This window comes from Daphnia pulicaria, chromosome 2, assembly GCF_021234035.1.
Source record: "Daphnia pulicaria isolate SC F1-1A chromosome 2, SC_F0-13Bv2, whole genome shotgun sequence".
Lineage (NCBI taxonomy): Eukaryota > Metazoa > Arthropoda > Branchiopoda > Diplostraca > Daphniidae > Daphnia > Daphnia pulicaria.
Window position 1 is genome coordinate 5,768,048 of NC_060914.1, and position 27,442 is coordinate 5,795,489.

Genomic DNA, 27,442 nt, shown 5'->3' on the forward strand with positions numbered 1-27,442 from the left:
TTATTAGAATTTGCCCGCCAAACAAGGAAGAAATATTGTAGTTGAAAATATTGTAAATAGGTGGCGTTTTACACTCACAACAACAGAAAGGTCTCGCAAAAATCTCTTTGACATTTTAAGTGTCGCTCATCCTCGGTGGGTGAATGTTTATTTTCACAATATCCTCTCGAAATGTAAGTATTAAGCTGTGAAACAGTCCCGTGTTGTGTGAGTGTTGGTGAACGTACGTGGGAAATGGTTTGCAACGTAGTACGCCCTTATTTTAATGAGACTGATGCCTACCTATACTTCGACCCAGTTTCATGAATAGTGCTATATATGTGTAGGGACCTCGATTCTGGTGTACCTGACTTCACGTTCAACCGCTGGCATTTTTTTTTTAGTTCGCCAGATATAATGATGGGAACCTTGTTCTTGATAATTCGTTTCCAGAATGGCCTGAGGAAAACCATTTGTTACTAAAAAAAGTGCATTAAGTGATTACTGAATAATATTCAAAGTTATTATCAATATGATCAAAAAGCAAAATAATAAGAAAATTCCTACCTGAACTTTAAAAATTTGTAAATACAGAATTAAAAGACTGCATCTGATCTTACTTAGAAATAACTATTGAATTGTAAAAAGTAAATACAACTTTTTTATTTATTTATTTATTATGGTTTATTATGGCCTCATTGTGAATGCAATTGATGCTTGATACTTTCTCTTTAGGTGTTTTGCAAGCATTTCAAATTGAATTCTAAAAATATAAGTTTGTTATCTGGTTTGGTAAAATCATCCAGGCAAATCATGTAAATTCTAAATTGAGATTTCCATGAATAAAAAAAATAATTAAATACCTTTGCTGTAGACATGGAACATGGTTAACCTTGACTTGGATAGTGGCTAGTAAGGAGAAAATATAGTACATTGTGTGACTCAGTAAAAAAAAAAAAAAAATGAAGCTAATAACGTTTCTCTTGGGATTCGTAACGATATCACATTACTCAAAAAAATTGCGGCTAGGTTCGAAACCGGTTGTGGGCTTTTCGTGTGGTTGCCGTGGACATGCGCTACGGCCCAACCATTGACTAGTCCCTGAAGGTATATTTTAGTTTCAATTTCTGATTTCTTTTTGTTCATTTTATAGGGCATTGAGCGTGGTGGTGGTTGATAGTTCGATGTAGTATTTGGACCCAGAATTTATAGCAGCTTACAGACAATGCATCCCGAAAAAGAGAAGACAGCTAGCACATCCAGTGATCTCCTTTCATCATCCAGGAGGAGTAACAATAGCGCCAAATCGCCTATTGGTGTAGAAATTCAACATGAAATCGTCTTTAGCAGCTCAGTGCCTTCACCCTCCACTCTCCCACGCCCCTGCCTTAGTCATTCAGGTAAATTGCAATTCGATCCTGTTGATCACATTTTCGTTCCGTTTTCAGCACATGAATTAAAATTGAAATGATTTTACCATTTAGGCCTTGTGAATGTCATCTCCAACCAAATTCAAAATATGGACCTCAACGGTAGCGGTAGCGGCGAGAGTAGTCGTTCCTCCAGTCATCCTATTGCCATCCCGAGTGGAATTTCGCTGCACTTTAAGCGTCCTATCTTCCCCAATTTGCCTTACTCACCCATGAGCTCACCCTCCAATGTCCGCCGCCGCTGTCCTCTCAAACAGAGCCGTCACGTTAGCATAGAGAAGACTGGCCAATACATCCAACTGAACCAGTACCTACTGAAAGAACCGATCGGCCAGGTAAATTTCCTTCTTTTATCATACGTACGTGACGCTGTTTACGTGATCCAACGCATGTTTTAATGTTCAGGGATCGTATGGAATCGTCAAATTGGCTTACAATGAAGCTGATGACCTTCACTATGTAAGTGTGATCCCTCTTGGAATTTTTCCTGCTGCATATCGATTAACATAAATTTGTGCTTTTCAAGGCCATGAAAATCCTTTCGAAGAAAAAACTACTTCAAAAAGCAGGTGTCTATGGCCGGCTAGCTCCGCAAAGAAATAAATCCGGTACTAAAGGCAGCAGCACTGGGACCATCACACACCCGCTCGACCGAGTCCATCGCGAAATAGCTGTTCTGAAGAAATTGAATCATCCCAATGTTGTCAAACTGGTGGAAGTTTTAGACGATCCAGCTCAAGATAATCTCTACTTGGGTAATGGTCGCCAACAGTTGAATAATCAAGAACCCAACAATCAATTCGCTTTATTCTTTTCGCTGCGCCACAGTGTTTGAATTATTGGAATTGGGACCAGTAGTGGAAGTGCCAAACGATAATCCCATGGAAGAAGAACAAGCTAGGGTTCGCTTTCGTGACTTGCTGCTGGGAATTGAATATCGTAGGAGAAATAGCTCGTTCAAAAATTGATTTTTCGTGTTTTGTTTTATAATATGAGCCAAATTAAAATTTCAGTACATCACAACCACGTCATCCACCGCGACATCAAACCAGCGAATTTGCTCCTGGGTGACGACGGTCTATTGCGCATCGCCGATTTTGGTGTCTGTAACGAATTTCACGGAGCAGAGGACGTTTGGCTGGACAATACGGTTGGAACTCCGGCTTTTCTGGCCCCGGAAGCTTTGGTCGGCAAGTTTGCTGGCAAGGCGGCAGACGTTTGGTCGATGGGAATCACTCTCTATGCTTTCGTCTACGGCGTTCTTCCCTTTTACGACACAAACATCGTAGCTCTCTACGGTTTGATCCAACACCAAGGATTACGGTTTCCGGCCAGGCCATCCACCTCCGCCAAATTAAAGGACTTGCTGATCCGTATGCTGTGCAAAGACCCAAGTCAACGCATCACTGTTCCAGAGATTAAAGTGCACTCGTGGGTGACGTGTGACGGTTTCTGGCCGCTTCCAGCCGAAGAAGAAAACTGCAATAGCGGACCCCTTGAGATTACTGCCGAGGATTTGGCTCACTCGGTTCGCTCCATTCCACATCTCGCTTCGCTCATTCTCGTTAAAGCCATGTTACGCAAACATTCATTCCAGCATCCATTCAAAGGCAAGTAGTCTCCCTCGCCTATATCCAATATGCCTCAGTAACGCCCATTAATCTGACTATAGCTTTTTTTTTCGTTTTTGTTTCCAGTAAATTCCAATCCATCTTTAGTCAAAGCAGGACAATCGGAGGCCGTCGGTAAGCAATTGCGTTTTCAATCAGGTGGGAGGTCCAACTCGGCTCCGGATTCCTATAGTGTTTTCTTCGAAAGGTATTTAACGTGGTCGTGGAATATCTTTTCATTTTCATTTGGCTGAATTATTTCTTTTCGTTACAGAGGAATTTCATTAGACTTGCCGGTACTTCGTGAGGCAGCAACAGATACGACCTCCTAGTAGCTATAAACACGTGGTGCTTGGGCATCGTTCCAGTAACTGCGCCGCCTAACTGATTATCGATTTCAGCACGCGCTTTGGCCAGTTTCCAATCGATGAAGGACATCCAATACTTCGTCGTTTTTCCCTATTTTCCTTGAAGCACTCAAATATCACAATCGACTCTTCGAGAGCATTTTAAGTATATCATTTTCGCATACGTTTTTTTTTTTAATCGTATCCCTAATACGACCGATCGTGTGATTTTATATCGAATATCACAAAGCGCAGCATTATGCACTTAAATCCCCTCCTGGTGTCCTCTCACTTCCTGCCATGCGAGCAAATCAAGAGCACAAATATTCATGTTGTCTTGTCGTTCACAATTTCATTGCTGTTGGCACTCTTTTTCAACATTTATATAACATTATTTCAATCGAGCAAACATGATTTTTTTTTAACTTTTTCTCGTACAGTGATGCAGACGTCGAATTTCTATTTCTTCTTTTTATCAACACTTTGATGTTTTTTTTTTCTTTTTAAACGTTTCTACAAAATTTATGAAATATATCAAATTCCATTTTCTACCGCCAAACAAATTTCGACTTTGTGTTCATCTACTTTCGTATTATAACTTCGTACTCACGAATTTTCTTCGTCCACAAGAAAGTGCATCACATCAGTGCTGTTCGATTATAGGAAGTGGTATAATTTTGTAAAAAGCAATACTGAAGAGTCTTAGGGAGAAATCCTTAAAAAAAGTAAGGTAAATAGAACAATTCCGAGCAACCATTCTCTTCCAGCGAGATTGAAAAACAATGCACTTAAAACGCGTTGAACGGCAGTTGGGCGACGTTATACTACTAATAATTAAGAATTACGTTGAGAGACTTGTCAAAACTGATAGCATAAAGGAAAATATGCTTGATTTTCTTGTTTGTTTTTTCGATATTATCGAATGAGAAAAACTAGGGCTGGAGAGAGAGAGAGAGAGAGAAACGGCCTAAATTCGGAAGGCGTCATGTTTCGAGTCGATATGCTTCAATCGCAAATAAACATCCGTTCCCAAGCCTGTCAAAGACAAAGGCAGATGATGAGGCATCCGTTGCAACGCAACAATCTGGAAAATAGTTTTACCTTGAAGAGACTGAATGGTCAATGATCCTCCTAGATATTCAGCGTAGGCTCTAGATGTTGGCAAACCGAACCCGAATCCATGCATCGGAGACACAGAACCAGCACCTGGGTTGCTGGCGTCAATGATATTGCCTAGTGGATCAACCGCAAGTCGCTGCTCCGTGCTCTCTTCCGCTGTAGTATAGTTATAGTACATGACTTTTGGCAGGACGGCGTGCGGAATACCACCTCCTCTATCTGAAATTCTACAATTTGTTGACATTTTAGCAACACAGTATTAAGGGAAATGAACAGTCTATAAATGTGATTTGCCTTAGGATAAAATCCACTTCGTTATTTGCAATTGTGACATGAATGGATGGCAGGGACGACTCTGAGGCGTCAGGATGAGATTCAATTGTTGCACGTACAGCATTTTTAAATATTTCCGGTAATACGTAGTCTAAACAAAGAAAACAGAGTTGGGGGCTCATCTTTTAAAAGATTTACAGTTATAATTGCGGGACCTAGCGGGAGGGTTATGTAAGGAAAACTTGAACCGACGTGTCCGCTCAAACGAATATCAGGAGACTTCCCGTAACGGTGGAAAGCTAAACGTCTGGTAAATTCGGCCCATTTCTCGACGAGATCCTTTAACCGCAGAGATTTATTGATGATGCCTACGTGATGAGGCTGTAAATGATTTTTAGTTAATGCAATTTTTTCTAAAGTTTAATCCGCCTGAAAGAGAAAAAACCTTCTCTTCGCGTAGCGACAAATGATGGGTAACCAATAGACGAATTCCCAAACGAGACGTCAAAGTTCGATCGCAGAACTGACGGACTAGATCTTCGTTCTTCAAAAGGGGAATTCAGAAATAATTATTTCAACTATTCAACTAACTTTTTTAAAAAATGAAGATTTTACCTGAATATGTTTACGACACTCCTTAAAGCCAGCAGCAAGTTGAGTGACCACATGTGTGTGATCATCAAGGAGATTCCTTAGTAAGCGGCTGTATGCAGCTTCATCTTCAGGAGTACGTATCACAGGATGATTGTTCAAGATGTTAAATGCTCGAATGTAAAGTTCATGCTAATGTTTAAGAATTTTGAGAAACAATGACAACAACAAAACAGTTTTTACAAAGATAATTACCACTTCAAGTATAGTTGGGTTGCAACCTATGATGAAGGGTAGAGATCTAAATTCGTGGATACGATGTGCAATTCTAACTGGAAGTTCCTTCCATAAATACTGGGCACTTTTCTATGGAAATTTATTAAAATGTTTAACATGTTTGAAAAGAGAAATTCTTACACCTACCAATAAATGACTGCCATCATGACTTTTTCCAGAGTATAGGATCATATATGGTGTCAATCTTACAGAAGGCTAAATAAAAATCAGATAATGATTGTGAATTACAAGTAATGTTTATTAAATATTGCATTACTTTTCCAGCAGCAGTGTCTATGGCACTTTGGTTGTTAACTTTGTAATAGGAACTGACACTAGGATTACTCTGTGGGAGAGCTTTGCTGTCATTTCCCACATTGTTGGATTGTGATGAAGCAAAATGAGTCAAATGCCTTACACAGCTAGATCTTTTTTCTTTGCAGAATGTGAGGGAGAAATGCCTCAGTGACAGCATTGTTAGTTGTTTAGTTGACTCTATCCATGGAAAGTTAACAGAACTAGGGATGACAAGGGGAAAAAAAAAACAATTAATCAATTTTCAACTGGATTCTACTCCAGTTCCGGAGAAGATATGGGGGAGGCTGTATGTTTCGAAACTTACGAGAAGAAATTGAGACACAATGGACATAGCAACAAGCACGGGATATAGTAGAGACTGATGGGGAGTTCCAGAGCAGACTAAAACAAAAATGACATTTGAGGTTTTTTCGTACGAGCAGCAGACGACCTAAGTTCCAGAGATCTAAATTTAGGAAGTGAAACTGTTAAAGGAAGAACTTGAAAAGAAGGTTAATTTTTTAAGAAATTTTTGTAGTTAACAATTCACTTTGCCAATGGTACATAACCTTGGCCTTGGCCGTTTGCCATTGGCCTGAAAATTTTTTTTTCCGGCCACGAACCCGAAATAGACGGCACGCTTGAAACAACAGTATTAATTGCCAGTGGGTGAAATGGTGAAACTGCAAAAACCTACGGGAATATGGCGTGAGCTTTTAATGCAATCTCAGCAAGTACCAGCACCAGTTATCAAAATTGTAAAAATTTTCTGCTCGAAAGCAATTATAAACGGGTTTTTCCTTTTTTGTTTAGTCTTACCACAGGCGATTTACTTAAATAAATAAGTAAGCATATTCATTTTAACTAAACCTTAACTTTTTATTTTATTCATTTGTATGAAATGGGGCGTGATTTCCCATGCACGTATCTTACAGCCCATCAGTTCATACTTCATAGTTCATACGGTTCATACGATACGCTGTCATGGATATTGTTTGTGTTTTTTAAGGAAGTTGAGTACTTTTAATAAGGGGTGTATTTTTTGTAGAAGTCAATTCAAAGTTAATACGATGGGAGGATAAAAATTTAAGTGGCTATTCGGAAATAGTTTTTCTTCGACGACTTTACGAATAACGTTTGAAGTGACCGCGCTAGAATGGCTGCAGGCTAGATTTGCTGTCATGCTATTTCGTCTCAAGACAATCCCTCGAGAAGAAAACTGGTTTTAGGAACGGATGTCTTCCTGTAGAAAAGAAAAATATAATATCTGATTTCCCTATGCTATTTCACGTTTCGGAAAGAAAAAGCTAGGAAATGTCAATTACTATAAAATTTTAAAATACGTACGTGATATTTCCCTTCGAGAAGAGAATGCCTTTTTTATATTTTTATGTCATCTTATTATTCTCATATTATTAAGGGAAATTACTTGGCGGAACTTGGCGCCAAACAATTTTGAATTCGAGTCTTTACGGATGCAAAAGATAGCGCTACCAGACTGTGGCAAATCTCAGCAGCAAAAGCAAGGGTGGGGACGGGGGTCAAATCTCCTACATTCTATTTCAAATGCAACTTAAAACAGAATTTGTGAATAAAGTAGACGCAAGCTGCCTACTCGGGCCTCGGGGCCTGTATATGCCTCTAAATTCTAAAAGATAGGAGGAAGAGCGGCATGCATGGGAAATCAAACCTTCAATACCCACAAGCATGAATATTGAAGTAGGCATTTTACTTAGGGATTGTGTTTTCAAACTATCCTAAAACTTTCAACTATTTCGAAATTAACACAAAATTGCTGTAACAGAAATGCTAGTTCATCTTTTTCCTTCTTGTTCGTTTTCAATCTAGTCGGGTTGAGGGTCAATTATTTAAAAAAAAAAACGGGTTGGTAATTCTGAAGGTGAAAGATAAAATACTTAATTTCGAAATGACATAGTGGCACCTGAGTAAGCACAACAACTCTTGAAAAGTTTAAGCATTTCATCTTATTCTATCCGTTGAGTTATCTTGGCGAAAAAGACATCAATAGGTCATTTTGGACATTAAACATACGTTTTGATGTACAAACACATGACTGACGTCGAGGAAACGTTTGTAAATATTAGCACCTCAGATTGAGCCATATTCGGCAAGTATTTGTGACCTGTACCATTATTTAATCAGATACCGGTAATATTCTATGTACAAAATTCACAGGAAGGCCAAATCGATGAAAATTGTTGAAATAAAAAAGAGGAAAAAAAGATAAATGTCAGTGACCCATTCATGACGAGACTTTAAACGATCTTTTGAGACAAAAAAAAGTTAATTTGAAACAACGAACCATGTTATTTTGTTTTTAATTTAATTAAAGTGGAACTTGAATTGGCCGCCATGGAAATTATGGAAACCCCCCTGTTGGAAAGGATTGAAACCTTGGCCTTGTTGGGATTCAGGATCTAATGGGTCCTCGCCATTATCATACTTTTGTCGCTTCTCTGTTAACGAAAATCGTGAATTTAGATTTAATAAATAATGGGGGATATGTACTGCAATTTATACCTGGATCGGTCAAAACCTCTTTAGCTGCGGCAATATCAATGAATTTCTTTTCTGCCTTTTTCCTAGATTCTTCGTCATTCTGGAAGTTGTCTGGATGCCACTGTTGCGCTTGTTTTCTAAAAACAAACACAATAAGAAAACTTTCTTTCCAGCATGAAATGTAGCTCATTACCTGTAGGCTTTAACAATTTCTCGTTTGTTGGCGTTCTTTTTCACACCGAGTATTTTATAATAATCACGTTTCTTTGCTTGTTTTTGAAGTTTCTGAACTTTTTGCATTCCTTCCTTTGCTCTATTGAATGATTCTTCGATTTCTAATGCCTAAAGATAAGTTGCTTGATGATTAATCCAAGACATCAATATATCAATATGTTAATTAATAATTTACCTTAGCATAATCTTGTTGAGCCTCGTCGAGCATATCAAGAGCAATGTAATCTTCAGCTCTGTCGCACAATATCCTCGGCTCTGTGTGCCGAGCTAAAGCTGAAGAGCAGAACTCGAGACTTTCCGAGTGTTCACCTAGTTGAAGATGGCAATGGCATAGTTTATCTTCAGCCAAAAATAATAATTCTGATACGGTGGGATCCACTTTCAGGACCTATATAAATGGTTACATTGTTATTTATTGTGGAATTTAATAATTCAAAGTAAAATACTTTTTTAGCTGAAGTGATGCATCCTTGGTAGTTGTTGTCATTAGAGTTAGTTTGCAGATCCTGCACAAGCTTTGCCACTTTCTTGACTTTCTTGTAATGAGGAAAGCACTCCTTGTGTTCAGGATCAAGTTTCAAACATTCCCTGACTTGGCTGTAGAAAAAATAATTTAAGGTAAGCAACTTGTATCATATTAACAATATTATGCAGAACAAAACAAAAAACACAAGAATAATTACTTTAGAGACTCTTCTGGTTCTCCTAAGCCATAATACAGTTTAGAAAGCTTCATGAAAGCGCCGGTATTATCGGACATCAATTTGGTAGCTGCTTTTAAATCTGAAATAGCCTTTGATGCCTCTCCAATAGCTAGATAACACTCTGAGCGCATCTCTCGCAAACCAATATCCCAAGGGCAAATCTAAAGAAAGAAAATGTTAGCATAGTAGCAAGAAATCATTTGCAAGAAAGTTTATAAAAACATACATCAATAACTTGGGTTAAGAGATCAATGGCATGGTGGTAATCCTTGTCACTGAAAAACATTTGAGCTTGCATGTAACTCTTCTTCAATGATTCAATTGCTATGTAATTTTTGTTGACTTCACTATTTGTTGGTTCCTTTTTGAGCTGTGAAAGATAGACATATAGGAAATATTTTTTAATTAACTTGACCATAACATGTATACTTACAACTTTTTCCAACTCAATATGTGCCTCATGCAAACGCCCAAGCTTCATTAGGATATTTCCCTTCTGAGCTCTGGCTTGAATGAAATCTGGTTGGATTTCAAGAACACGATTCAAATCTTCTAATGCAGCTCTTGCTCTTCCCTGGGCAAGATATACAGTAGCTCTTCTGTATAATGTTAAGTAGTTAGAAGGATCTCCTTCTAGAGCTGCATGGAAATGGGTGAGTGCATCTTGGAGTTGGCCCTTAGCCATCATTAATTTACCAAGCTCTAAATGCTTTTCAATTTCCGAGGGATTGGCGTTTCCGTGAACTGTATAATGAAAAATAAATACATAAGACGTTTGAATCAACAAGGACAATTTACATGAGTTGAAGAAACCGGCTTGTACCTTCGATGATTCCGATGCTAACGAGACAAATTAAGATTGAATACATTTGTCTTGAATGTGGGCCCCAATCAGCCATTTTTAAAGTTATCATTCTATTTTTTAAACTTAAGAGCTTTAAGAAGCCACAAGGATCACTTCAGACTGATAAGTGATACAAACACACATCATCACCACTTCGATTTTTCTGCAAATATGACTACATATGTGGACCAATCAGAAGACATTACGTGACAAACAAAGCCATCTGTTGTTTAGAATTTCAAGCTCGTGGGTAGATATTGAGTAACAGAGCAGACAACATTACAAAAACGTGACGAAACCTCTTGTCCTCCGAACGAAAAAATGGTAATATTTCAAAGTAAATTTTATTGTGTATAGTGAAACTAAAGTTTTGCTATTAATGTCTACTATGTAATTCAGTCGACAGCGATAGTTGTTGGTCTTGGACTGGCTGCTGTCGGATTTGCTGGTCGCACACTGCTTCGATCTGCTCCCACAATGACGACGAAGTTTAACGAAATACTCAAGCAGTTTCCTATGGATACTGAGGTATTAGATTAAAGGATTAGTATTAGAATTAATTGGAAATGTTGATATTTTTCTACTTATGGTAATGTTCTTATTATAATTTTTTCAAATATTTTTTGTAGTCTCTTCTTGGAAGCAAGTACTACAAAGGTGGTTTTGATGCCAAAATGTCCAAAAGAGAAGCATCTTTAATACTTGGTGTATCACCAACAGCCAACAAAATCAGAGTGAAAGAAGCCCATAAAAGAATAATGCTTGCAAATCACCCAGATAGAGGTGGCTCACCATATTTAGCAGCTAAGATAAATGAAGCTAAAGATTTCATGGATAATTTGAAATAAAACATCTTTTGTGCAGGGGAGAACTATAGATTTCATTGTAAATAATCTAACTTTAGTAACATTTGTTCAAATAAAAGAGTCAACAGCTTCAATAATTGTATGTTTTGTATAATCAATTATTATTCATTTAGACAATTTGCAATTTGGAGGATGAATGTAGTTTTTTTGCTGTTCAGGTAAAATTACTATGATTGATTCAGCTAGTATATTTTACAACTTTTTCCAACATACTCATAAAGACGTAGAAAACAAAAATTAAAATATTACATTTCACTAGGAACACCGAACACATAAAGAGAAACAAAACGGGCCCACGGGGAGATACCAAATGCCCGAGGCTATAAATCGGTACCGTTTGATTTGGCAATGTTGTTCCATCTTTTCTTAGCAGTTAACCATGGTGTATTAGTATGGTGGGGGAACTTTGGTTGGAATCGGCTATCTCGAATGAAGCCAGTTTCCGGACAAGAGGCGGAGCTTAGTGAAAAGTAAAAATTCTTAACAGCCAATTGCAGGGCTGGTCACCTATTGTCGGTGCCCTCTATGAACCAAAATACTAATCTTTTGTAAAATAATTCGTCTGTAAAATAGTATATGCATTTAACATTATCAGGTAGATATATTAACCGGTTGTCGTAGTGGTTAGCGTCACGAGCTACAAATCCTGGATAGAATGGTTCGCATCCCAATTATATCATTTCTTTTTTTTCATATTTGTTGTCTATTAATTTTGAAATAATTTAAGCTGGAAAAATAATACTTAATTACTGTTATTGACTCCTTTTTTACGATTTTATAGCTTTATAAGTACATAAGCAAAGTGCAATCGGACTTAGAAAATTTTCAAACCGTTTATAGCTCATAGTTCACCCAATTGTCCACCAGGCAGCGCTGATCATAGGTGACCACTGGCTTCAGCCGAGATAGCCGATTCCAACCATAAGTTCCCCCACCATACTAATACACCATGAGTTAACAGACGAAAATACGTTTTTCAACATTATTGTCCTGTCCCCTGTCGCTCTTGGATTCTTTCTCCAACTCAAGAGTCTTAAGAATTGTTGAGGAAACACCAATAGTGTTTTCAAATAAGGCTCATTTGTTAATTGACTACAGTCAGTTAAAGTTTATACTTCACGGTGATTAAAATGAAGCCAAATGTAGTTGTTGATGAAATGTTTCCTGAAGGTTAGTAGTCCACCATTCACCATTGTGATTAACATGATGATTACCACAGCCAATATTTTTATGGATTTTTTTTACATACATAGGTGCTGGCAGCTACATGGACCTAGATGAGGTAAGCATTAATCAATTGATTTTAAAAATCTAGTCTAGATGTATAGTAAACTGATTTCCCATTCAAATCATTTGTTAAATATTACAATTCCAAAATATATTAAAACATGTCATCTGAAAATCATTTGATAGCATTACAAAGATCCTAGACAAAGATACAAATTTTTTTGGAAAAACAGCAATTAATTGAACACGATGTTAATAATACCAACTTTTTTCCTTTTATATTCTAATTTAGCTGTTACTTGCCATTTTAAGATATCTAATAAGTTTATATCAATGTTAATTTAGCAATCTGCTGGTCCCTCTGGAATGATTGTTGATTTGACATCAAATGAGAAGGCTGTCCATGGTGATTTTTACAATGGTTTGATAAAATCTCATGTTTACAAAGTATTCAGTAATAAGAAAATTTTTCTTTTCATAGGATTTGTAGACTTGTGTGATGATGATGATCTCTTGTAAGAATGAATAACAACTTAACTGCTACAATTCTTATTCTTTTTTTGTAATGTGTACTCATGAAATGTAAGGTAATACAGTTGTGAAGTTTGCAATAAATACCCATCATAGGGCAAAGTGAAATGGAATAGTTTATAGCCAGCAAAGACTATTGATGCACCCGGACATGCTCGTGTCAACGAGATGGATGAACAAGATATGAACACTAAGAGACGAAAATAACGAACGACATTGTTTTTGTACGACGGTAAACAAAAATGAACGAAGAAAACTGTTATCGACAATGAAACCTCACTTCTACTCGAAAATACATCGACAGGCACTTTTGCAAATATTCATCACCTGAGTTTTCAATGTTTCCAGTTGTCGATGCGGTCTCCTATACCGACAAGAGCTCACTCCGTCATCTTAATAGACACACACACGTGGTTCAGATTCCCACGAAAATCATCGATGGATACTCTCACTTGGCTTAAATTGGCGACATTGAAAAGGAGGTTCTAAGGAAAGGGTAAACACTGAACCGAGAACAAGCGAAGAGAAATGCATCCAATCAGCGAGGACAGCCGCATGTAAAGCGGCAGTAGAAATGGACGCAATGAGACAACGCATCAGTAGAACAACACCCTTTAATTGATTTCCACGTCGGAGTTGTCTTCATCGTCATCCACATCGTCATCCTCGGAGTCTGAGAAACCTGTTGAGACCGACGCTGTAGGTGTAACTGCTCGAACACCTTGATTTCCAAAGTGATCTGAGGTTTCCTTAACCACAGGATTGACGTCCTCTGGCCACTGTGGCTCGGCCTGACCGCTAGCCAACTGATCTACATAATGTTCCAACGCTTTTGGAACATAAGACTTGGCCTAAAACGAGAAAAATTTAAAAATTAAGATAAACTTTAAAAATAAAAGAACAAAAATACCTTGGCGAGATTCTCTTCAGTACAAGTGGCCTCGTTAAGCCCAAGGGCCATGCCCATTCGCTTAAGGACTTCAATATCATCATGAATTTCGAAAGTATCATCAAAGGTGAAGAGATACTCCATCTTATCGCTAGATATGGAGCAGTCAATCACTGTTTTCTTGCTAGTATTTACGACCAAAAATGGTAGCTGTATGGTAGAATTACTGGCAGGGCCACCGTGAAGACGCTCATTTTGCTTGTTTCTTTGAACCTAAAGGTAAACAAGACGTGTCAGTAAAATGTTTCTGTTTTACTAGAAAAAACATTAACAACCAAGCTCTTGAAGGCGATCTGCTGAAGGACCAATTCTTGCAATTGTTGCGTCTTTTGCTTAATTCTTTCTAGCCGACGTTGCTTCTCCGCTTCCAGTGCCTGGAATTCTTGCAACGAATTTGTAGGTAAACCAAGCCACTTGATCTCTTTTTTCTCTTTCGATATGATGTTCATGGCCATGAGCACATTCAGTGCATCGTAAACCCGACGCCGAATATTTTTTTGGTCATACTGTCAATAAATTAACATTATTTCACTGATAAAAAGATGAATTTCTAATACGATACTAACTTGGTCAGCAGGTGAAGTGCAACGAGATGGATCAGTGAATTCAGCTACAAGTTCATCAGCAACCTCATTGTATGTTGTAGTACCCTTCTTCTGAACCTTTTCACACACCTTCATCGAGAAATGACGTAATCCTTTGCCTCCTTTGTCTACCTTACGCCGTTTACTATTAAAAATGTGTTTACTCATAAAACTACTCATTTGAAAAATAAAATGAAAAGTTACCTCTCAGAACCATGTTCATGGTCAGGATCTTGCCTTTTTCGTGAACCACTGTGATCAAGAATTGGGGAAATGAAGTTTTTGCCCTGTTGTTGTTGCTGATTTAAGCGTTGAGGAGTGCTCAACACAACAGGCACTACTGGTAACTGTACAGCAGTGTTTTTGTTACTCGGAGTAGATCCATTTCCTGATGATAATGGTATGGCTAGTATCTGTCCAGCTGCCACTTGTCCACGAGGTCCAGGTGCTCTTGTCACTCTGCCAAGTGACTGCAACATCTGAGGTGTGGCAGCCAAAACGGTTCCCTAAACAAATTTTCAGCCAACATTGTTAACATCTTTTACATTTTATTCAAGCACATCCTTGACTTACATTAGATCGCAGAACAGCTCTAACTGCTCCAGAAGCCATGGACACTGGAACACCTTTTCCAGCAGTGGCATGCACCACTTTTATCATTTGTGGCTGACCTGAAATGCAAACAACCATCATTTTATTATCTTGTTGAAAAGAATGAGATAATTTCTTAGTCTAGACTTTGACATACCATTTGCATCTTGGATCCAAATGTTGGTGATGTTTCCAGTTGGGGTTGACTGTGCCATCTCCTTAACCTATTGTAAATTTATTTATATTATTTAACTGTAAAGAGAAGAGATCAAGGAAGATCCAATGTGCTGACAATGTTTTGTCAAACAAGCATCTTTGGTGGGTGGGACCAAAAGTATGATCAACTGAGCGCCGTTATAATTCGAACTTCCTGTCAAATTACAGATATCATCAAATTTCATATAGAACTATGATAGAATCTAAATAGACTAAAATGGAAATTCCCCGTATTTTTTCCTCCAAATGATTTCAGAACACGATGAGCGAAATGGCGCCCAAAACGCCATCACCAGTCGATACCCCACACCGGTAAGTTTTCCCCCTTATTTTAAGATTTTTGCAGACATCTTCACTTAAACTTTCCAAGCTCAATGACAAATAGTATCCTCCTTTATTATCTAATTCACTTTATGAATAAAAAATAAAAATCCCCTCAATCCAAAACAAAAGAGACAATAGGGTTTACCTAAGGTTCTGGGCCAACTTTATACGATCGTCACTAGACACACACTGCTGTAGCATCAGCAGGCAGCTAGGCAAAAATGCACGAGGGGGTGATGATGGCACAGCAGGCCAACGGCTTAGTTTTTATTATATTTTTTTTTTCTTTATTTTTTCGTCCGGGGGGTTTACTGTGTGAGCGTCTTATATGTACGTCATATGAGACTGGGATTCAATTCAATTCTAACTTCTCCATGAGTTCGTTTTCTATCTATCGCAATTTGCAATGAAAAAAAAATCGATACTTTCAACGGGCAGAAATTCGAAATTCAAACAAACTCGTGACCTTGGGTCGTTGGGTGAGAACAAAAATATGAACAAATGATTTTCGATTTTCCTTGCTCGTTTAATTATAATTCCTCCTTTTCTCTTTTTCAAATATTCATGTAAAATACTAAGTAGCGCTAAAACATGAAGGAGAAAGAGGAAATTAATTAAGCGCAGGCAAGTGTTCAGCGATTTCGTTTATTTTATTTTATTAATTTCTGAAATATATTTTTTTTATTTCGCTCTTTTAAATTGGTATATTTTTTAATTCGGCTGTTAATACAGTTATCGTAATAAATTTATCGTAATAACTAAGTGCTAATTTGATTAATTTCATGGGAAAAGCGTTTAATTTTTATTGAAATCGAGCATGAATATGAATGAAATCATAAATCAGAAGGCTAAGTAAAATCAAACGTCGTCTGCTTTTCCGGATACGCGGGAACCATTTCAAAAATAAACTAAAATATTATTTTATCTTAAAAACTAGTAAAAAAGTAGTTTGATATTAATATATCGTTTTTTCACAGGTGTAATTCAGTGTTTTATCAAGTTGTTTAGATTCTCATAATTTTTGTTCGGTTTTCTTATTTCAGATCAATTGCTATGGCAATGTGGCAACACCGGTTCTGCCATAGAAGTATTGTCAATTGCAGAAAAAATCGAAAGAATTTCCTAAATGAATGTTGAAGTGTTTGCGAGCCGGCGTTTAGAATGCACGTGGATATACTACCAGATATTATACTAGGAAATATTTTCTCATATTTGCCGCTGCAGGATTTAAGAAGCAGTTCGTTGGTGTGCAAACGGTGGTACAGGTACAAGTTTTCTTGAAATCAACACCAGTTTGTGACTATTCGCTAGTGATCTACCGTTGCTAACAAAACCAGCGATTGTTTGAAACTTATGTTCTCCTTGCACATTATTATTTGAATCAGTATACTGAATGATGAGGACAATGATGTCTGGAGACTGCACTGCATACGAAAACTGGCAGAAGAAGTCCTGAGCTCAGACCTCCTGTCTTCCGCTCCTACCTACAAAACAAAATTAAAAGCATTTCACCATGCTTGGAACCCAGAAGACTGCTCTAGAAACATTTATATCAAACCCAATGGTTTTACCATACACAGAAACCCTGTTGCACAGAGTACAGATGCTGTGAGAGGTAAAATTGGTGAGTACTAAATATTGTAGATGCCTGTTGCAAGTGTACATATTAATCCATTCAACTAATGTTTGTGCAGGATTCAGTCAAGGTAGGCATGCCTGGGAAGTGATGTGGGAAGGCCCTCTTGGAACAGTTGCAGTTGTTGGAATTGCAACTAAAGAAGCAACTCTCCAGGTATAATTGTGTTAAAATTTGAATATTTTATCTAAAAATAATTGTCAAAATCCATGTTCACAGACACATGGATACATAGCTTTACTAGGATCAGATGACCAAAGTTGGGGTTGGAATTTGGTTGATAATCATTTACTTCATAATGGAGATTCCCAAGGCAATTACCCAATGCTGAACAATGCACCTAAATACCAAGTGATTGAGTCTAACCAATGAATGAGTTAAATCAACCTAACCTAAAGTTTTGTTGCAGGTTGGGGAGCGGATACGAGTCATTCTTGACTGTGATGACAATACATTAGCTTTCGAAAGAAACTATGAATTCCTCGGAGTGGCGTTTAGGGGCTTACCAGAGAAGCTCTTATACCCTTCGGTGTCGGCAGTCTATGGGCACACAGAAGTCTCAATGGTCTACCTGGGTCCTCCCTTGGATGGCTAACTGTCGCCTGTCCCCCTCTCCTAAAAAGAAAATTTCTTTGTGTGAATCAATTTCTACAGGCAAATGCGTTTTGCCAACCAAGAAAGGATGTTGTTGTAAAAGAATCCCAAAATTCAGTGTACAAAGGTTGCGTTGGGAATACCGCTCTGACTTAAAACATTCCCGTATTTTCCCATTCTTCATTTATTTATTTTTTTTTTTTTCATGGTCCCTGGTGTGTGTCAGATTATTGTAGTGTGTTATAATTCAAGTTTCGTGTGGTTGTGTTTTCACGTTCAACCGAAAACCAACAAATGGTTAATCGTCCGGTCTGACTGCTACTTGCGAAATAGATTTGTATAACTTAAAATTTCCCTCTGTATGTTTGTATGACTTGGGACTGGTGATGATGCTAAAGAATAACTGAACCTCTTACTGCCCAAAGTTTGGCGTTTTGAATAAAAAAATCCAATTCGTGTTTAATTACTCGAATAAATGAAAAATGACTTGTCTACACTGCCTTTATTTAATTTTATAAATAAGCATTATTCAAACACTTAAAGGTGTTAACCAATGAGTAAGGAATCAGGTTTTCTAAGTACTCCTACATTTACCATCGTATACGAATGGATTCGATCGTTTAGGTTTTTTCTAGCCTCATTACTACTTCATGTGTGATTTTTTCTCTTCTAACGCTTCTAACTGAGAAATGTACTGATGGGCACTTGGATCCTAGATTTCTAGCAACATATTGGTCAAAAACTGTCTTGAAGGTCAAACAAAAAAGTTTGTTTAACTGTATTTCCATTACGCTCATCAAATCGAACGACGATCGAGTAAAGGCTTTAATGGTTTTTCGCATGTTGAATTAATCAAAGCGCAACAGCAATATCATTCCAAAAATAGGTCAAAATCAAAGAAAGTTTCGTCCCCTCTTTTATGGTTTATTGTGTACGTTGACCTTCATCAACCTCATAAAGCGAAGTGTAAGTGTCATATGTACCACCGGAATTTTCAGTTCTATTCGATTCACAAGCAAAGACAGCTGGTCATTTCCTCCCCATTTTCTTTTCTATTTGTACATCGCCTTAGGGGTTCCAAACCCTAAGGTAGGTGGATTGGATATTCTATTGTGTGACCAACAAAACACGTTTTCCGTCGATTTACTTTTCACCTAAAAAAAAAAAAATCCTTGTGACGGGAATTCTGTTGCGCTGCCCAATGGCAATCTGCCAGAAAGGACAACATTGAATGCCTCTACCATCTAGCGTCAAAAATGAAGAGCGGTTCAAACAGGAAGAGTTTTCTGAATTAAATAATCACGCACTCGATAATCGGAGGCGTGTATTCCTTGCCATAAATGAATGGGCATGCTAAATTATTATATAGATTCTTTGGGTTGCGCGATAATTTCATAATTTCCAAACTGAACCATATTTATCTGTTGTCGTCACGTCGACTGAGAAGAACGACTACATTGTCGATTGAAATTTTCCAAGCCGTTCGACTATTTTTCTCTTTTTAGGACATTGCAGAAACGGGCAAAGAACTATGCTTCGGTTTGACTCGATTGACGAACACTTTAATGCAGCCGTTGAAATCCGCGCTGACAAGAACGTAGCCGTTGCCGGAAGAGGCTCCTCCTTCCACATTTGAGTTTGGTTTCGCTCCATCGGCTGTCGCCGATCCCGCTAATCGCCGACCCATCAACGCATCTCCTGATAACGAGGAAGCCTTTTCCTCTTCCTTCTCTCTTCGATGTCGCTCCATTTGCTCAATCAGTGAATGCGAATCAGGTGCGAAAACGGCCGATGTCACCACTGCATTGTGCGCTGTCGTAAATAGATGCAGAAAAGTCGATTATTCAATTTGAAAGAGAATTAATTTACAAGAAAATGGTAGTGATTAGGTAATAGTACCTTTGATGGCTTCCCAATAATCGTTGCGATCTCGACGAGCCGAAGAGAATTTGGCGTAATCATGATGTGTCTTCCACATGTAAATGTACTGATTCTCTGAACCGCTAATGATGTACTTGCCATCGTGACTAAAATTCAATTACAAAATAGAAAATGATTAACTTCATTTCATTTCGGAAAATAAAAAGAAAAGAAAAGAAACTGAAGCGTAATTTAGGGCTCATTTTGTCCAGTGTGTCTAGGATGTCATAATTTATTAAAAATCTTTACGGACGGAATCCCCCTTCGAATTGACGATTTATGACGTCATACGCACTAGTCAATAGGGATGCATACCAAAGAATGTTATACAATCATAGTCCATAGACGGATAGACCTACGGTGTAATGTAACATTCTAGAGAAAGTAAAATCCGCTGAAAATAATTTATCATTAGCGTGTCGTCCGGCTTAAACCATGGGCTTAGAGAGACCATGGGTATGGAGAGACTCCATAGTCCATACCCCTGGAGAAACGAACTTAGCGGTACGAATTCAAATGAAAGAATTTGGCAACGTTGACACATATTTCAGCGTTCCGTGTCACGACTGTTTGATAAGAAAACTAGCGAAGATAAGCTACAGCGATTGAAAATGAGAACTGCGGAATAGATGAGTTTCTTTAAATTGTGCAAATGGTAAGCTCATTTATTCAAGTCTTGGTAATTAATTAAAATTTAGATCAATCTTTCAACAATAGGAGCCATCTGGACCAAGTACTTCCACGCCGAGCGTGGAATCTCCGCCTCAGTATTTGTACCACTACACAAACTACGAAAACCTCAGGAAAATTCTCAAGGACGGCAAAGTTATACAGTCCAATGCCAAAACGGCTTATGTTAACGGATCGGGTGTTTATTTGACTTCACTGGCACCGGAGTCTGGTCGAAATCGTATTTGGTGGAACAACAAAGGCGGCCGATCAAATTTTAGCGAGATATTTTTGGAGTTGCATCCGGAGGCCATACGCATTGAATGTTATTTAAAGTTTGATACAGATCGTCTGAGATCAAACGTCAAATTTCTCAAAGACACCGAACAACGAGGTCGGGATGTGTGGAAATTGGAAGAAGACATTCTCCTACAAGGGCCTGATACGTGGTACACATTTGGATTTATTGACGAACGAGGGCGGATTATGGCTAAACTCAATCAGATGCACGGGAAAGATGGATGGAAGCATTCTATCAAAGAATTGGAAATAGGTAAATTCCGACAAATCTCTCAATTTTATTCGCAATACAATCTACTACGTATGTCTTTGAAAGACTCTGCCCAAGAAACGGCGAACGGTTATTATTCCGCAATCGCTAATTCCATTATTCGGATGGAATTGAAAGATGGTACCTATCATGAAGACATTGGAACTGGCTATGCAGAAGGTCTATCATCTATGGCTACCATTCTAAAAATCCAAGCCAAAGAAGTAATGTTCACTTTTTCGTTTAAATGTAACATATTAAGAAGAAAGTAAAGATTTGGGTTTCTTTCGAGTAGAATGCCATTGTAGATGGTTTAAAACGCGCAGCGCAATATTTTGGTTTTGCGGAAGATTTTGGAGGAACACCTCGTACTCCACTGAAGAAATACGAGGGCACTCCACAAAAGGTAGGTAAAAAACTAGAATCAAATTACATGAAATTCGCGAACGTTAATTTATCATTCAACTGGTGACTAACAAATAGGAAACTCCTACGATGATCAATAATTCACACCAATCGGCTAGCGGTGAAACCAAAAATGCCAGGAAAAAAATAAAATTATGTTTTGATATAAATTCGGCGGATGACGAATCATAACTATTATCAAGACTATTATGAACCCATGGGTGCAAAATTTTATAATTATATGTAGCTTTTCCATTGACATAAAGTACACGGAGATTATATTTTGCCTTAAATGTTATACCGGCTTCCAAGCTGATTACAAAATGACAAAAGAAGACACATACGAAGCCTTCTATACAGTAGCTGTAAACTAATAAACCATAATTCCGGAGAAAAAAAGAAACAGCAGATGTTTGGCCCGCATATGCAACGGGGCTGAAGGAGGAATTCACTTCCAAGCAAAATATAATTCCTTCCTAAAAAATAAGCCTGCCTTTTTCTCCTCGTTGTCTTATACAGTTTTCCTCGTGTGAATGTCGGACATAGCAATTTTGAAGTCCCGGTTGAAACACTCGCCGCACCCAAAATCGAATAACAGGATTTTTTTTTCTGTTTTATTCCTTACTAACTCATCATCTTTAACGAAATCCGAAAGAAAGAAGCAGTTTGACGTTGACTAGCGAATGTCGTACACGTGAAATCTATCGCAGAGAATCGAAAATTTCACACGGGTGCATATCTTTATTTTAGCGCAACGTTTGTTTTAATCAGTTGGCTAAACTATCATGTTACAAAGTCTCACTCGGCTGGTGAATTTGTTCTTCGCTTTTTGTTGTGTGTCTTTTTCTTTTCCACGAAAATGGAAACGTTACACTTCTGCTATTCTAATGACGGGTTTCTTCATAATGTTATTCAGCCGCTCGGAGAGATTTGACACAGTTGACTTGAACGTAAGAAAATTCTGATGTTAACTTAACTATTACCGGTAGAAAGATTAACAAAATCATATTTGTTTGCAGATCGAAGACGACCTTATCTATCAACAGATCAACACTATTAAAGAACCATTTTCTCGTCAATTGGTTTCGCTTAAGGCCGGGATTACTATCCACGTTGGCATGATACTCTTGTTCATCGGTAATGACCCTCACGCTTCGGCAAAGTAAGTTCCCATTACGAATTTTAATAAAAATCAATTTTTCTTTACTTTTAAGGTCGTTTTCTTTTATTCGCTAGTGCCAAAGACACGATCATGTGGCTACTGATTTACAGTTCTGCTCCAGTCCATTTCCACATTTTGAGCGATAGCAGTAGCATCGATATGGTGGACACTATCATGTCGCGTGTAGAACATCAAGCCCGTTCTCGCTTTGCTTACACCGTGGAAACAGTGGATAACGTGTTCGATCAGTTGCTGGACCATTTAAAAACCAATGTTCCACACCTCAAATTCGACATGGTGAAGGACCACATAGTGACCCAGATGTTGCCTCTGATTTTGCCATGGCACTACCACCACCTCAATCGCTTAATATTCGTCAGCAACCACATCAAGTTTCGAAACGATATTGTCGAGTTGTACGAATACTTTGACCGGTTTGAGGCACAACAAGCGATTGGATTGACGTTGGTTCAAGGAGCAAAATTCGCAGCGGCTTTTTCTGTTCATCGACACCTGCAAACCAATTCGAATTTGGGACTCTCACCACCACGCGGCTGGCCAGGTTTCAACACAGAGTTGATGCTTCTCAATCTCAAAGAGATGCGCCAATCCAGCTTGCTCAAACGCTATCTCGACTTGGAAAACCAATTTCCTTTACTGGCGAAATATGATTTTAAAAGCCGCCAAGTACTACCCCAGATGGACGAGTGGTTGACATTGGTTGGTGTGGAAAAACCCGAATTGTTCTTCACGCTACCCTGCCAGTGGAACGTACAACAGATTATGGATTCCGACGCTTTCGAACATTGCCGCATCGACATTAAAGCCATGGCATTTAACTCTTGATAATGATTTTACCTTTGCCCCGAAACGAAAATGAATGATAAAGAATGTCTTACCTAAAGCAGGCGCGGATTTGACTTGAATTATTCACGTATCCCTTGTATTTGCACGAGAGATTTAAATCACGGAGGTCGTAGAGTCGGATGCGACTGTCGTTAGAAGTCACTAGAATCTACGAGAATGTGGAGATAACGATGAGTCAACAAGAGGTAATCAAGTGATAAGCACTCCAAGTTACCTTATCTTCGTTGGGTAGAGATTCAATGCCAGTAATTTTACGCCCTTTGGAATTGCGTCCGCGGGTCGACCTGACGTGGATTTGCGTATAGTACTTCAGGTGTTCTGTGGTGTAGAAAACGCATCGACCGTCGTACGAGCCAACAACTGCGAATTTGCCGTTCTGTAAAATACATGAGATAAATTACAAAAAAGTATTAAAACAAAATAGTAACCAAAATAAATGAACAAAAAAGTAGAAAAAGAAAAACATGATATGGGACCTGGCAAAAATTAGCGGCAGTTATTAGTTTGTGCTGTCCATCCAACTCATTCCATAGGGCCACTTTTTTGTCTGGAATATTCCACAAGCGAAGTTTACCATCCAAAGAACCACTTAGAAAATAGCGGTCATCCTGTAAACGGTAGCAATAGGAATAATTAACATTGTACCTTTCAACAAATCTTAAGTAAAATTTTACTCTCGGATGAAAGGCGATCGCTGTAACAAAATCGATATGTTGGAAGCAGCATAGGCACTCTTTTCGAGATATGTGCCAAAGTCGAACTGTCTTATCCATCGACGACGACAAAATGAAATAATTCTTCAGAAATTCGGAAAAAATTAGTTGCGTAATTGTAGATAATAAATGTACAAACGTTATCGACGCTACCTTGGACCATGAAACGTCAAGGAGATCAGAAGTGTGAGCAACGTAAGTGCAGAAAGGCCGCTCAACGAAAGGTGAACGTGGATCTGACTCCTTTTCTGCTATTATGGCAGCAACCGGATCTTCAACTGAATGCTGTGACACCAAAGACTCTTGGGATGGAGTCGGTGACGATTTACTGTCGGCATTACAGCGAGATCGCATGTCCTGGAAATGATTGAAGGCTGTCTTTAGTACCCAGATCCGGAGAATACGGTCTTGGCCGGCTGTAGCCAACAGGCGTCCACAGGGTGAGAACTTCATGCACCAGATGGGACCCAAATGTTCGCCATGCATTTCTTGGACGCACTGTAGGGTGTCAAATTCATAAGGCCCCTTGTGACTGGAAGAAGCTTTCATCTATAAAAATAAAGACGAAATGAATGAATGAAAAACACATCACAAAATGGTTCCCATGCCGTAAAGCAAAATGTAGTTTACTTTGACATGCTGTTCTCCACCAGTTAATTCGTCAGGGATGTCTATCATCTCCTCTTTTTGGCGTCCGGGCAAAGACACTTCTTGAGCCATCATTTTTGCTCTTCCTACTGTACGGCGAACTTTAGATCCCAAAAATTTCTTTAGCTGTGATCTATAAAAACAAAAAAGTACCCATGAAAAAACTGAGAGGTGAAGGAATTCTTACAAATAGTTACGTCTTTTTGCGAAGAGAAACCGAATCCCCGTCGGAGACATTGTCCAGTTGAGTGTTATACGTTTTCTTTGAGTCAACACTTTCGTTGTCGGATTCTTTATCTTTTTCAAGACTCGAATTGCTTCAAAATAATTTATAATGTAAATTTAATTGGGATATAGATGATAATTATTAATGTACCTGATGTACTCCGAGGTTAACCTCATGATATGTAATGACAGCGGGTTGAGGCACTGGGGCAACTTGTCTTCGGCAATACTCAAAGGAATCTGCTCTCCAGTATCGAGGTTTAGAACCGTCACCTGTTCTAGAATTTCCATGTCACTAAGAGGTTTACCCGAGTCCGTTCGGGTTCGGACGAACATATTGAGCGTTTGAATTCCACTTGCTTCATCCTCACAATTGGGATCAGCACTAACTTTCTCTACTTTGACATCATCGTCCCCTGTTAAACTTCTCTCAGGGGTTTTACTCATTGTGTCGGTCATGGAACTCCGCCTTTCGGCTCTGGTGCATTCCTCGTCCTAACAGTTCAAAGAATTTCAGATTGAAGGATGGGCTTGACGGCGGATTGACGTAAATTTTTATTACCTGAGGCTTGATAACATAATTCCCCTTGGTGGCTGACATTAAATCAAGAGAAAACTCAAATCCTTTTGAAAACGGGTGGTGTGGAGTTTTTTTGCTTGGTTCCAGTACAATGGGAGGTGGGGCAGATGACGACAACATTGGAGCTGATACGGAAGCGGGAATAGCCACGGGAATAGGAGCTTTTGGCGTTAGAGAAGGAGCAGGGTCTTGCAGAGTTGGAAGCACCGAAGGTATTGCTGGAGGAGGAGGAGTAGGGGCTTGAATTTTATTCCGCCTCCGTCGTGGAGGAGCGACTGGTTCAAAAAGAACCCGCGGTGTTCCACCTACTTCACTAGTCGAAGAAGCAAAAGGAGGTACGTCCGTCTGAATGGAAGCTTTGGCGCTAGCGACAACGTCTGGCTCATGGCAATTAACAACAACGGGCAAAGGAGTCATCGGAGTTTCTGCCGTCGAAGTTGGTGTCCTTACCTCAGGAGTAGTGGCACGACTAATATTTTCCTTGCTTCCGGATCTGGAAGCCAGTTTGATTTCCCCACCTAAAACACGACCAACTCGACCAAGAGATACTGTGCTCTGCATGCTCATGGTCTCATGATCAATGAATCTGTAAAAGATGGAGGAGGGATTTAGTGAAAAATGAGAACCTCATTTTCCTTTGATGCATGCTTACTTGAATGGGTGTGATGGTTTACTAACTGCATAGAGTCCTTCAACTGATGATGGATGGCTGCCTGGTGGAGATGCATTGGGATTGCCTTCATCATCATCTGTCAGCATTCGTTTTCTCAATTCTTCCAGCTTTTTTCTTCGTTTCTCAATAGCCCCAAAACCAGACTATACTCAGATTTAAATGTTCAATTAGTACCACATATAAAACATGCAAATTGTGAAACTTACAGGAGAATCTAAGCCTTCCAATGCTACTGGTCTTTGACATACACTTGTTTCTTTAGTAATTTCTTTTTCTTTCTCAGCTGAGAAATCTAATATTGGATGAACTTGCTGGAGAGAATTACTGTTAGAAGTTTTTACTTCTTCATCAGGAGTTTTGCTCGTCACAGTTGGTAAGATAAATGTAGTCACTTCCATATCTGACCTGAGAGAAAGTGAAGACGATTATTTTCTCTAAAAATTCTAAATAATATATTTTGTGGTTTTTAGTCTCAAACTAAACAGAGGCTGCACTAAATAACAAACAATTTATACTTTTCCTCGGCAACGACGGTAACGTCTTGTTCATCGAGGTCATAAAATTCTTCTGAATCACTTGACATTCTGGAAAACGTGATCAAACTTTTAAATTAAATTAATAATTAATAGTTGGGGTCACTAAACCGCCCTTGTTGTGTTTTTTCCTACAGACATCTTCCAATTTTTACTCAATTGGTTCTTCAACGTAGTTGGGTTTCAAAATGACAGATGGCGTCTGTTGGGCATGTAGACATTGGGACGGATAACCACAAGAACTTATCGAATGCGTCACTAGAACGCGACACTAGAACGTCCATATTTTAGCCACGACATTAGGACGGAAAAACCTCTAAATTCCGCTGCGGCACTAGAACGTCCACGTTTAAGTAACGACAATAGGACGGAAACCTCTGCGACAGTAGAACGGTTTTTACGACATTAGAACTTAAGGAATGATTCTTTGCCTCTAGATGTATTTTGAATGCGTCACTAGAACGCCCACCCGACACTAGAACGTCCATATTTAAGCGACGAAACTAGAACGGGAAAAACTATTGCGACAATAGAACGGTTATAGACCTTATTAAGATCCAAAGGTATGGGTCAAGCCGACCCCTTTGCGTCGCGTTGCAGTGTGAAGGGGTGCCGTGAACAGAAGATTTTTATTTGGCTCGCCCCGCAGTACATGGATATTAGGCTTGTCGGGTTAATCGTGCCCGAGGGAAGAATAGGGAGGAAAGGAAAGTCTGGTCCCCTCTTTTTTTCATTCTTTCCTTTCCTCCCTTTCC

At 38.7% G+C, this 27,442-nt stretch overlaps 8 protein-coding genes across 12 annotated transcripts; 4 read left to right on the forward strand and 4 right to left on the reverse strand.

The window, feature by feature from the left end:
• Positions 1 to 64: 64 nt before the first annotated feature.
• LOC124327579 (calcium/calmodulin-dependent protein kinase kinase 1-like) lies at positions 65 to 3,929 on the forward strand. 2 transcript variants are annotated; one of them, XM_046786550.1, is made up of 9 exons: positions 65 to 173; positions 1,133 to 1,379; positions 1,464 to 1,744; positions 1,815 to 1,868; positions 1,936 to 2,164; positions 2,238 to 2,348; positions 2,423 to 3,019; positions 3,107 to 3,227; positions 3,294 to 3,929. In XM_046786550.1, exons 2-9 carry the CDS (start codon positions 1,205 to 1,207, stop codon positions 3,349 to 3,351), a joined length of 1,626 nt encoding a protein of 541 aa, XP_046642506.1. In that variant the 5' UTR covers positions 65 to 173; positions 1,133 to 1,204; the 3' UTR covers positions 3,352 to 3,929. The 2 variants fall into 2 exon arrangements, with proteins under 2 accessions (XP_046642506.1, XP_046642507.1); XM_046786551.1 differs by lacking the exon at positions 65 to 173 and adding an exon at positions 185 to 626.
• Positions 3,930 to 4,109: 180 nt separating this feature from the next.
• LOC124327589 (3-methyl-2-oxobutanoate dehydrogenase [lipoamide] kinase, mitochondrial-like) lies at positions 4,110 to 6,393 on the reverse strand. The gene is made up of 10 exons (XM_046786564.1): positions 6,248 to 6,393; positions 5,903 to 6,143; positions 5,773 to 5,841; positions 5,605 to 5,715; positions 5,374 to 5,541; positions 5,204 to 5,302; positions 4,974 to 5,139; positions 4,780 to 4,909; positions 4,468 to 4,712; positions 4,110 to 4,401 (listed from the first exon to the last, which is right to left on the reverse strand). Exons 2-10 carry the CDS (start codon positions 6,098 to 6,100, stop codon positions 4,334 to 4,336), a joined length of 1,254 nt encoding a protein of 417 aa, XP_046642520.1. The 5' UTR covers positions 6,101 to 6,143; positions 6,248 to 6,393; the 3' UTR covers positions 4,110 to 4,333.
• A 1,664-nt stretch (positions 6,394 to 8,057) lies between these two features.
• On the reverse strand, positions 8,058 to 10,361 carry LOC124327582 (dnaJ homolog subfamily C member 3-like). Its single transcript, XM_046786556.1, has 9 exons — positions 10,204 to 10,361; positions 9,814 to 10,124; positions 9,607 to 9,750; positions 9,360 to 9,541; positions 9,123 to 9,273; positions 8,852 to 9,064; positions 8,636 to 8,784; positions 8,464 to 8,579; positions 8,058 to 8,399 (listed from the first exon to the last, which is right to left on the reverse strand). The coding sequence occupies exons 1-9, from the start codon at positions 10,292 to 10,294 to the stop codon at positions 8,266 to 8,268; spliced, it is 1,491 nt and encodes a 496-aa protein (XP_046642512.1). The 5' UTR covers positions 10,295 to 10,361; the 3' UTR covers positions 8,058 to 8,265.
• Positions 10,362 to 10,448: 87 nt separating this feature from the next.
• On the forward strand, positions 10,449 to 11,164 carry LOC124327606 (mitochondrial import inner membrane translocase subunit TIM14-like). Its single transcript, XM_046786588.1, has 3 exons — positions 10,449 to 10,548; positions 10,624 to 10,752; positions 10,854 to 11,164. The coding sequence occupies exons 1-3, from the start codon at positions 10,546 to 10,548 to the stop codon at positions 11,070 to 11,072; spliced, it is 351 nt and encodes a 116-aa protein (XP_046642544.1). The 5' UTR covers positions 10,449 to 10,545; the 3' UTR covers positions 11,073 to 11,164.
• Positions 11,165 to 12,863: 1,699 nt separating this feature from the next.
• Positions 12,864 to 15,879, reverse strand: LOC124327585 (transcription factor Dp-1-like). 2 transcript variants are annotated; one of them, XM_046786561.1, is made up of 8 exons: positions 15,658 to 15,879; positions 15,130 to 15,338; positions 14,955 to 15,052; positions 14,586 to 14,887; positions 14,364 to 14,526; positions 14,073 to 14,303; positions 13,759 to 14,010; positions 12,864 to 13,699 (listed from the first exon to the last, which is right to left on the reverse strand). In XM_046786561.1, the coding sequence occupies exons 2-8, from the start codon at positions 15,185 to 15,187 to the stop codon at positions 13,463 to 13,465; spliced, it is 1,341 nt and encodes a 446-aa protein (XP_046642517.1). In that variant the 5' UTR covers positions 15,188 to 15,338; positions 15,658 to 15,879; the 3' UTR covers positions 12,864 to 13,462. The 2 variants fall into 2 exon arrangements, with proteins under 2 accessions (XP_046642517.1, XP_046642516.1); XM_046786560.1 differs by having other exon boundaries at positions 15,130 to 15,342.
• Positions 15,880 to 16,575: 696 nt separating this feature from the next.
• Positions 16,576 to 18,236, forward strand: LOC124327600 (F-box/SPRY domain-containing protein 1-like). The gene is made up of 5 exons (XM_046786582.1): positions 16,576 to 16,777; positions 16,898 to 17,136; positions 17,207 to 17,304; positions 17,368 to 17,499; positions 17,558 to 18,236. The coding sequence occupies exons 1-5, from the start codon at positions 16,674 to 16,676 to the stop codon at positions 17,741 to 17,743; spliced, it is 759 nt and encodes a 252-aa protein (XP_046642538.1). The 5' UTR covers positions 16,576 to 16,673; the 3' UTR covers positions 17,744 to 18,236.
• An 813-nt stretch (positions 18,237 to 19,049) lies between these two features.
• LOC124327575 (WD repeat-containing protein 44-like) lies at positions 19,050 to 26,848 on the reverse strand. Its single transcript, XM_046786540.1, has 14 exons — positions 26,670 to 26,848; positions 26,361 to 26,559; positions 26,134 to 26,297; positions 25,464 to 26,067; positions 25,053 to 25,396; positions 24,874 to 24,993; positions 24,659 to 24,809; positions 24,182 to 24,577; positions 23,990 to 24,112; positions 23,792 to 23,923; positions 23,530 to 23,691; positions 23,348 to 23,463; positions 19,642 to 19,769; positions 19,050 to 19,554 (listed from the first exon to the last, which is right to left on the reverse strand). The coding sequence occupies exons 1-14, from the start codon at positions 26,735 to 26,737 to the stop codon at positions 19,244 to 19,246; spliced, it is 3,018 nt and encodes a 1,005-aa protein (XP_046642496.1). The 5' UTR covers positions 26,738 to 26,848; the 3' UTR covers positions 19,050 to 19,243.
• Positions 20,186 to 23,341, forward strand: LOC124327593. Of its 3 annotated transcripts, none has more exons than XM_046786574.1 (5): positions 20,186 to 20,317; positions 20,380 to 20,884; positions 20,948 to 21,105; positions 21,177 to 21,291; positions 21,365 to 21,579. In XM_046786574.1, the coding sequence occupies exons 1-5, from the start codon at positions 20,315 to 20,317 to the stop codon at positions 21,385 to 21,387; spliced, it is 804 nt and encodes a 267-aa protein (XP_046642530.1). In that variant the 5' UTR covers positions 20,186 to 20,314; the 3' UTR covers positions 21,388 to 21,579. The 3 variants fall into 3 exon arrangements, with proteins under 3 accessions (XP_046642530.1, XP_046642529.1, XP_046642528.1); XM_046786573.1 differs by having other exon boundaries at positions 21,177 to 21,287; XM_046786572.1 differs by lacking the exons at positions 20,186 to 20,317; positions 20,380 to 20,884; positions 20,948 to 21,105 and adding exons at positions 22,306 to 22,448; positions 22,523 to 23,341 and having other exon boundaries at positions 21,365 to 22,236.
• Positions 26,849 to 27,442: the final 594 nt, after the last annotated feature.